General features: G+C 57.2%; 1 protein-coding gene across 1 annotated transcript; it reads right to left on the minus strand.

Moving 5' to 3' along the window:
* Positions 1 to 372: 372 nt before the first annotated feature.
* On the minus strand, positions 373 to 3,190 carry NKX3-2 (NK3 homeobox 2). The gene is made up of 2 exons (XM_074865043.1): positions 2,782 to 3,190; positions 373 to 2,352 (listed from the first exon to the last, which is right to left on the minus strand). Exons 1-2 carry the CDS (start codon positions 3,188 to 3,190, stop codon positions 1,877 to 1,879), a joined length of 885 nt encoding a protein of 294 aa, XP_074721144.1. The 3' UTR covers positions 373 to 1,876.
* Positions 3,191 to 9,939: the final 6,749 nt, after the last annotated feature.

Genomic DNA, 9,939 nt, shown 5'->3' on the forward strand with positions numbered 1-9,939 from the left:
GCGCTGCCAGCGCCGTGCCGAGGGGCCCGGGCTCGCCGCGGAGGCTCGGAGGGGGATTCGGTCCAAGGCGGGAGGCTGCCCCAAGCGGCTATCGCGGTTGTGTCGGGATACAAACGGCCGCGGCCGGTTCGCCGGGGGCTGCGCAGCCCCCCTCTCGCAGCCCCAGCCGGATCCTCCGCCCGCCCGCGGCCCCCGGCCCCGGCCTCCCCGCCACAGGCCCCAGCAGAAAGAAAATAACCCGCCGACCCACGCACTTTCCCCGGGAGCTGCCAAGGTTTTAAAGCGGCCCGGCCCGGCCCGGCCCGCACGACGAGACCGCCCTCGCCCGGGAAAACCGACTGGACGCGTCCCCGCCGCGGCCTCGCCGCCTCCCGCTAAACCTGCGACCCCGGCTCTGCGGCAGGAGCGGGGCTGGCTCCGCCCTGGACACGCGTTATCAAACAACTGCTGCACCGGCCCGAGCCCCTCCGCCTCCCACGGAGGGAACCGGCACCGGCAGCGGCACCGCACGGCGCACACGGGGCCGGAGGGCGAGATCCCCGCCGGGCCCCACGGTCCCCACCGCCGGAGCTACCAGCTCCCGCCAGTGCCAGCCTCCGCGCGAGAGGGAAAAGGAGGGACGTGGTCTGGACTGCAGCCTGAAGTCTGCTGCGGGGAAAAAGTCGCCGGGGAAATCCGTGTCCGCTCTCAGAAACGACACAAGCGGCAGAGCTAAGTGTTAAACTAAAGTTTATAAATTAAAAAAAAAAAAAAAGTACAGCGGGTAGCTTACAAACATTCACAATTCATTTGAAGTAAATAATCTAGTTGAGTGCACAGTGCCATTAAAAGAGAAAGGGAGGGAAGAAAAAAAAAAAGGAAAAAAAAAAAAAAGCAATGAGTTACCTTGAAAGAAAGAGACTGTAATTACACTGCTGAGCAGATCAGAAATCCCCACCCCTGAAGGAGAGGTCTGCAGAAGAACTGTAAAAGGCACTGATGGTATTAAAATTTCCCGTTACATCGATTTCTTAAAAAGCCTGACTAGAAATATTCACATTGAATATAAAAATAATAATAACAACAACTTTAATACAACTGGAAAGTGCGAAAAATCTGTAACTCCTCCCTCCCCGAACACGGAAAGATCTCAGGAAAAAAGGAAAAGAAAACTGTAGTTTCGATATAAGTCTCACCCTTTTGTGACATATTTATCCTTTGCCAGGGATCATGGAGTACAGGAATAACATGGGCAACAAGAGCAGGGGGGATCTGAAAGAGGCTTCCTTACATTCAGCACCATACAAGGCACACTCAGTTTGCAACGAGTTGGAAGACCAAGGACTCAAAACAGACGTCAAAAATAATCTTCCTTACAATCCACCGAGGGAGTCCTTGATCTCCTCTTTTGAGCTGCATTTGGTTTTGCGGGTTGTGTTTTTTTTTTTTCCTGTCCTTTTTTTTCCTCTCTCTTTCTCTCTCCCACACAAGATCGAGTCTCTACCAATCCGAAGCGAAATAAAACAAACAAAAAGTCTACACCAAATACACTGACAACATGGATACCATGAACTAGTCGTGCCGAATCGCGAAAGTCCTCGGCTGGCAGGGTGGGGGTGGGGTGAGGGTCTGGGTGGGGGTGGCCAAGAAGTCCTACGTTGGAAGAGGAGAGGGTGAGGAACCATCCAAATAATATTAATAATAAAAATAACAATAAAATAATAATAAATACTGTCCGAGGCACTGAGAGCTGCAGCTGGGGCTCTGGATTTGAGAAGATGGATGGATGGATGGATGGATGGATGGATGGATGGATAGATGGATGGCAGAGGGGATATGGGTTTCCTGGCTGCCAGTGTGTGTGGTGGGGGTTAGGGGGGGTATGTATGTGTGCCCCTCACTGGGTGCCAGCGGCTGCGGCGCAGGTGGACAGAGCCCACCCGGGCAGGCAGTAGTAGGGGTAGTAGTAGGAGGGTTGGAGGGAGAGCAGCGAGGGCGGCCGCAGCACCTCGCCGGGGTGGTACTGTCTCTGGTCGTCGCGCACCAGCACCTTGACGGCCACCTTCTTGGCGGCGGGGGCGGCGGCCAGGAGGTCGGCGGCCATCTGCCGCCGCTTGGTCTTGTAGCGCCGGTTCTGGAACCAGATTTTCACCTGCGTCTCGGTGAGCTTCAGCGAGGCGGCCAGGTCGGCCCGCTCGGGCCCCGACAGGTACCGCTGGTGGTTGAAGCGCCGCTCCAGCTCGAAGACCTGCGCATGGGAAAAGGCTGCGCGGGAGCGCTTCTTCCGCGGCTTCGGCGCCGCCGTCTCCTCCTCCCCCGGCAGCAGATTCCCGCACTTGCCAGCTGCGTCCTCCTCCTCCGGAGGGCTGCGATCTGCGGACAGGGCGAGAGAACACGGCGGTCAGGGCAGGCAGGCACCGACCGGGACACCCACATCCCCGCGCCCCGCTCCGCGGAGGGTCCGCACCCACGCAGGGGTGCCTACCCCGCCGCCGGGACTGCCGCCGACGGCGGCCGGCGTGTCTCGCTCTTCTCCAAGCGCCGGGCGCTCCCCCGAGCTGCGCGCTCGGACCGGCAAAGGACTCTCCGCGATCCACCCTCCCTCGCTCCGCGGGACGCGTTTCGGGGGCTTCTCCCCCCGGCACAGCCCAGGGCCGCCGCACAGCCCCGCGGGGCCGGCGGAAAGCCCCGATCGTCTCCCGTTCTCAGCACATTCCAACCCCCCCCCCCCGCCCCCCCCGCGGGCACCCTCCCGCCCTTCCCGCGCGGGTGCGGGGAGGCCGCCGCCGGGGCCGCCCCTACCTGACACGGCGGCCGACATCTCGCTGTCACTGAGGCCGGTGGCGTCCCGCTCCGCCGCCTCCGGGGGCTGCGCCTCCTCCGCCGCCGGCCGTCCCCCTCCCGTGGCCTCGGCGGGGCGGGCGCTGCCGCCGGCGCCCTCCTCCTCGGAGCGCCGCTCGCCCTCGGGGTCCTCGCTGAGCGCAGAGTCCGAGTCCCAGCCCGCCGGCGTCCGCGGGGCCGGGGCCGGGGCGCGGGCGGCGGCGGGCGAGGGGAGCGGCGGGCCCTCGGCGGCGGCGCCGCACAGCCGCCAGCCGCCGGCCGGCCCCGGGGGTGGCGGCCGCCCCGCCGCGTGGCGGGCGCGCTCCTCCTTCTTGTTGAGGATGGCCTGGATGGAGAAAGGCGTCAGGGCGTTGCCGCCGCGGACGGCCATGGCCCGGCGGCGGGCGGCCCCGCGGGCGAGCAGCGGACCGCGCCGCGGTTTCAGCTGGGCGATCGCATCGCCGGCCGCGGCCGCGCCGGTGCCGGGCCCTTCTCTACCGCCGGGAGGGCGGGCGCCAGCGGGGGCAGCCTCTCTGCGCCGCCGCCGGCCCGCCCGCCCATAGGGCCGGGGCCGCCGCGCCGCGCTCCGCCGGGCGCCGCCGCGGGTCCCTGGCGGCGCGGGCGCTGCCTCCGCCCCGCTCTGTCCCGCCCCGCGCCCGCCCTCTCCTTTTTCTCCCGGCGGCGCTGTCATCCCTCACCGCCGCCTGACAGCGCCGGCCCCGCGCCTTCCCATTGGGCGGCCCCGGCGCAGCCCGCCCGCCGATTGGCTCCCCGCCGCGGGGCGACGCGGCTCCGCGGGGCGCGTGGCGGGGCGCGCCGCGCCTTAACCCCTTGCGGTCCGCGGGGCTCCCGCCGCCACCCCCGTGTCCGTCCGCGTCCGTCCGTCCCCCGCCACCCCCCGCCGGTGCCGCCCGTGGCGGAGGCGACCCTCGGAGAGAGGGTCCCTCTCCTTGGCGGAGAGCGGCGGCCTGCCCCCGGAGAGAGGGCGATAAGAGCTTCGGGGCTCTTCCCCTCTCGCCGCGCCTCGGCCCAGCCGGGCGATGAGCGCTGCAGCGCGGCGGCGGGGAAGGCTCCGGGCACGGCGGGAAACGTCGCGGGGGAACGGGAACAACGCGGCAGCGTTTGGTGGGTGCTGCTCGGGAAAGAGCCTGGGCAATGCCTTGTTTCTCGGGCTCTGTCGGGAGCGCGATGCCGCGGAAGAGCCGCGGCGGGTCTTCGAAAACGGGCTTCTCAGCGGGTCACTTGTTTAAAAGCGAGGTCGGGTTTACATTAGGGACGGCCATGGGTCCGTGGGGCTTTCGAAGAACCTTGTAGGAGGGCGATTCCTCGCAGGTTAAAGACGGCTTTCCTCGAGACGGTTCCTTCCCTGGAAGAAAATGGCCCTAAACGAGAAGCTTTTCGAAGCTATTACACGCACGTGAGTTGTATAAATGCGACTCGCTGCGAAAACAACAATGTGCCCCCAAGCATCATGCTTTTCTTTATTTCAGACGTTATTGGCATTCTCAGAGCAAACACAGAAATCCCGGAGAGGCTATCGCGAAATGAAACGCCAGCGCCTCACGACCGTGGTTTTTTTGGTGCTGGGGAGACGCGTCAACGCAAGGAGCTGGAGCGTATCAAAATGATGCCCTCAAACTCGGCTTTGCTTCGTGACCCCCACTCCCAGGGTGTTACCTGCTTCTGCACAGGCGTGCGCCCACCTCCAGCGTTTCCTTACTTGATCCCGCAGAGATGAGCGCCTGTTTGCACTAAACCACGAAGCCACGATAATTGATTATCAACGACTCCGGCACGAAATAAATGTTTTCAATCATCATTCTTACCCGGAAAATAAATTAATAAAATAAATAATCCCTCTTTCATACACAGCACGGAGCCGGAGAGCACCTTTGCGTGACTGAGCGAGAACAGGCTTCCGAACAAAACAATTTGTCCTTCTGAACAAATTCAGCCCGTCTTAATAACCTTGCTTGGACTCACTCATTATCCCTTTTTTCCCACCGAGGTACGTCCCGGGAAAGCCATCGCTTCTTCCACCCAAGACTTCGGTGCCACGACACACTCAGGAAAGATCCAGAGGGGATTTTTTTTTTTTTTTTTTTTTTTTTTTTGAGTGCTGGAGGGAAAAAAGAGGCATCTGGGGAAGCTGCGAGAAATCCACTTCCGAGGAGATGCACAGGAGGTGAAGGAAGGGTGCCCTATGCGGGCATTTTAAGGGGTGCTAAACAGCCGAGAGATTAAATTGGGGGTGTCAGAGGAGATGTGTGGACGGAGACATGGGGAGAGAGGAAGGGCTCCGCGCTTCTAAGGGGAAAGGCTGGAGGCGCGGGTCGCGGGAGCCGTCGTTGGGTTCGGCGGCCGGAGAGGGGCTCTGGGCACGGCGGAGACGGGGAGCTCCGGGCAGGACTGGCCGGGGCAGCTTTCCGACTGCGCTTCTTTTTTTCCGGGCTCTGCTCAGGTGCGGCAGACCGCCGAGCAGGAGGCAGCGCGGCGGCTGCAGTGGGGCCGGGGGAGCGGCAGGAGGAGGGAGAGGCGCTCGCCCGGTGCAGCCTCCTCCAGGCTCCGGCACAGGCAGCCTCCAGCCTGCGAAATCCCTGATTTACAAGGTTTCGCGTCCAAGCTCTTAAAAATACCTGCGATTACTTTACAAAGTCTGTAATTCCTTGATAATTTACCCAACTCCCTCCCTGCCACCGCCTTTTCTTTTCTTTTTTCTTTTTTTTTTTTTTTTTCTCTCGCTCTCCCGCCTCCCGGGACGACCTCTGCGCCTTCTTCACGAGCAGAAAACTACTGTTTGGGGGAGGAAATGCCTGGGGGGGGGAGGCCGGGAGGAGAGCGAGCAGCAGCGGGGATAAGGCGCAGGGGAGCGGCGGAGGGAGGCCGGGCAGGGCCGGCGGTCCCGGGGCTGCAGCGGCCGGGGGCCAGCTGGGTGGTCCCGCCGCGCCCGCCCTCCGGCCCCGCCGGGGGAGCCGGGGAGCGGGAGGGAGGGCAGGAGGGAGGGACGGCGGCGAGAGTGGCGGCCCGGCGCTGCTCCGCGCTGACCGCCCCGGTGGAGCGCTCGCAGCCGACTCCCGGCCGCCCTCAGCTGGGCCAGCATCGGAGGGCAGGGGCTCCCCGGGCACGGCGTGCGGCGGGCACAGGGCCCCCTCCGAGCGTGTGTGGGAGAAACTGGGCGCAGGAAAAGGCTCGGGGGCGGGGGGGGACGACACACACGGGACACGACGAGCCCGGAGGGGACAGCGGCGTGGGCAGCCGAGCGGGCAGGGCAGCGCCTGAAACGGGGATGCCGGCTGGGGCACGATCTCCACCGGCACCCCTCCGCACCCCCTCCCCGTCCCCCGCGGTTTGGAAGCCGCCAAAACCCGCATTTTGTGTCGGATCCGCCGTTGTACAGACGCATATTACGCTGCAGTGGGAAAAGCCCCAAACCCCCCCGTGCCCCATAACTGCCTCTCCCCGCGCCCACCGGAGCACCCCCGGCTCTCCATCCGACACCCCCCGGAGGAGCCCGGCTCGCCGCCCTCGCCCGCCCCTGTCGCCCGCGGCGGAGCAGTCCCGGCGGCCGGGCTGCCCCACCTAGAGGCGTCCCCGCCGCACTGCCCGGCCCCGGGCGGCCGGGGGGGCTGGGGCAAGGCCACCCCATGTGGGGACAGCGGTGCGAAGGCACAGCCCCGGTGCCCTGTCCCGGCATTCAGTGACGAACCACGGTGCGGGCTGGGAAAGCGGGAGCGGAGCCTGACCCCTGCAGCGTGAGGTGGCTTCTTGCGGGTCACCTGAGACATTTTTCTTTCCAGGTGTGCGGAAACTCGCTCACCGAGGCACTGCGTAAAGTGCACGGGGCGGTGAAGCAGGGAAGCGTGTGTCCTGCTCATGGGCGTCTTATGAAAGCGTCAGATAACCGTGTGAAAGACAGCGCACGCATACACGAAGGTGGCTGCGAACCTTAAAAAAGCCTTTGCAAGGAGCATACACTTTTTATACAATATATAATGTTGTATAAAAAGACCCAGATGGTCCTCTGGGTGGGAGTAGCTTGCACTGGGAAAAGGAAATGTTATAACCTTTCCTTCAGGGTAGGATTTGCCCACTATGGAAAATCAATTAGTGATGTAGCCTCCACACGCCAGCTCTCGGGCAGAGCCAGGTTAGCTCAGTCCACTTCTGTCCTGACTCTGCCCTCCAAGCCCTTCTCAGCTCTGAGGCACGCCAAAGATTTCCATGGCCCAGGGCTACCCCACACTTGTAGCCCCCTTGGCAGCACTTCCCAAAGCCTGCATGGTGGTAGGTAATACTTTTGCCATACCTAATTAGAGGTAATATTTTTTTCCTGGACAGAAGCTGTCTCCCCAGACTTACTACTGGTTTGCCTCCTGATACGCACAGAGTGATGCACATCCTTGCAGAGTCTCTTGCTGGGTCTGCCAGTGGCTTAGGTGAAAGATGACAATAGTACAAACAGTGCTTCCTCCTATGAGGAATTTTAAACCCCCGTGACTGTTGGTGATGGGAAAGATTTGGTTCATGGTTTTTACCTCGCCTGTGCTCCTCTCTGGCTGTGCAGCAAAGGCACATAAACATGTCCTGGAAAACTTGCTGGTATTTGCAAGAAAATCTCAAGTCATCTGCTTTTGAACAGGTTCTGACTCTATTTCTTAAATAATAATTTATTTCCAAGCAAATGTGACCATAGCTACACGGTAGGTGATAGTTGTGCATCTCTAGAACAAGTTCCTAGCAGGATTTCACCACGTGTTTCACGAGGGACCTCACGTAAGTAACTGCTGCAACACTCAGCCTTCAAATCGCTTTTTGGAGTTGATGTCAGGATCCTGTGTTGTTGCTGAGATGTCAACTGTAAGAGGCTTCCAGACTTCAGTGAGAGAAGGATATACTGCCTGCAATTAAGAGAAAGTCTGAACAATTTTTAGAATCCAACTGAATATTAAACTTGGAGAATTTGCAAATGTTATGCTGACAATGAGAACTTCAATCCTACTAACTTGACAACCTCTTAGCAAATTAGCTCAGTTGGTTTTAACAGCTGGTTTGCAATCCCCTACTCTGCTCATACTCCTTACATGGGGAAAAGCCTGTGTCCTTTTAAGGCTGGGAGGCTCAAACACAAACACTCCTATAGGAGTTTAGAACCAAATTGAAAGGAATGCTTGAGTCTTGCTGGTTGCATATATGTGGTGACACAATTTGGCCCAGTTTTATTGCTTAGAGATTCTGTTTCTAGGAAAACCAACCCAAATCTCCCTCTTGTTGCTTCATCTTTACAATAAAGAACGAAGGCTCAGCATGCGGATTACCAAGCATGAAAACAAAACTACCAACATTTCATTTCACTGCAGGGCAGTTTTTCTCCTGAATTGCTCCTCCTTGCAAGACCCTGAAAAGGAAAAGACATACGGACTGTCTAATCATCATGCTCCCGAGAAAGAGTAAAGCTGCACGGTCATTTCTGCTGCTTGGTGCCAGGAAGCTGTGAGCTGTGTGCACACCGAGTCCTGTCCCACAACTCCGCTTAGGCGAGACCATCTTTTGAAATAAATCTTCTCTATGACTCTTCCCTTATTTTTATGCTATGTTTCCTACTACCCCTGTAAATGGCTGTATATTCCTCATCTTCTGATATATTTATCCGTAGGATGGAAATGCAGTCTGGCCAAGATTAACATTATTTACTAATAAAAAGCAGAACAGCGTATCCAAACGGCCAGTTGCATCTCATAGTCATTAATTAAAGCTTTTGAATTTTTCTGTGAAATAAATATTGTAATATTTAACGCCTGTATTTAGCTTTTTATCTGTTTCAAGCAATTTTAAAAGGAGGGGGTAGTCTATTTATTTGCACTCTCTCATAGAAAAATTGAAGTAGAAACAGATTGAATGACTTATGCCAAAGTCACATATATGTGAGTCATCTATACAGTATCTGGTCTATCTACTTGTTCTGAATTTCTCATTATTTACTAAAACATTTTAATGAATATTCACCATATTACAGGAGATGCATTGACTGTGTGCAAGTCTCTAGGCTTTTAAGAACACTCACAGTACAGATTAATCATTTGATGTTTATTTGGTACAACATCATATGAAGTCCAGGTTTCCTTTACCATTGCTCCTCAATCTATAAATAAGTAATAACCTTTCTTACTTTTTGTTTGAAATAGTTGAGCTCACTTTTCATGTATGATGGACATTAAATCAATGGCTACATTGGGGTAACATTTAAATATTTTTATTGCTTCTGACGCTTGGGTAAATCAAGTAAGCCTGCTGGCCTCTCAGGATACTGGAACTGTTTACATTTAAAAAGTGATTTCATATCTTTGTCTAAGAAAGAGTCACACCTTTATTGATAACAAGTCAACAGTAATTTTATATTAATTTTTCTATCTCTTTATTATTCATGTCAGGAGTAGACACCCATCAGAGGTAATATCTGGGAGTGTTTGGGACTTAGCTGCTATAAATTTACACAGATCACCAATTACTCAAAAATTTCAGAATTTGAGATCAAGGACTTACTTGTTTCACATCTTCCTCACACTGAATAGGAAGCCTAAACTGTGGAAGTAGGACATGGCATTTCTGTGCATGTCTTGGGTGGTCTCTTGTGTGCAGTGCTGGCTGTTGGGGTGCCTGCTTGGAGCAGATCTGACTCAGGAGCGCCAGTACTGGGCTTAGGTGCCTCAAACATGATGTGCTGCAGAATCATGGTACGTCCATCCTGCTCTGGATTCAGGCCTATGTGATTGACTTCATATGTCTGAAGAGAAACCAGAGGTGTGAATTCACCAGGGTGTTCGGTCTGGCCCCTGGGAGCGCCCATCCCTCCACTGAGCAGAGAAGGAAGCCAGGCGGTTTAGACCAAGCATCTCACTCCATGGTAGCTCCGTTCCCTCAAGGGACCCCAGCCTCTCTGAGAGCTTTTTGTCACCTCTGGTGTAAAACAAGACCCCCAGCTCTACATGCTGTGTAACAGGGGAGTCCATGCCTGCAGCTGCCTTACACGGCCAGGGTGTTGGCCTTGCCGTGATCCATGCCCGATAACCCGTGGTGGACCAGCCAAGTCAAGTTGTTTGAGCATGGAGACCTTGGATCCAGCATTGGGTTTATGAAGTTAGG

The sequence above is a fragment of the Strix uralensis genome, chromosome 4 (genome assembly GCF_047716275.1).
Source record: "Strix uralensis isolate ZFMK-TIS-50842 chromosome 4, bStrUra1, whole genome shotgun sequence".
Lineage (NCBI taxonomy): Eukaryota > Metazoa > Chordata > Aves > Strigiformes > Strigidae > Strix > Strix uralensis.

What these genes read in the sequence shown, in the direction of transcription:
- NKX3-2 (XM_074865043.1), bottom strand. Translation starts at nt 3,190, where the DNA reads ATGGCCGTCCGCGGCGGCAACGCCCTGACGCCTTTCTCCATCCAGGCC. An exon ending in GATGTCGGCCGCCGTGTCAG is followed by an intron (nt 2,353 to 2,781) that starts GTAGGGGCGGCC and finishes CCCTGTCCGCAG; the next exon opens with ATCGCAGCCCTCCGGAGGAG.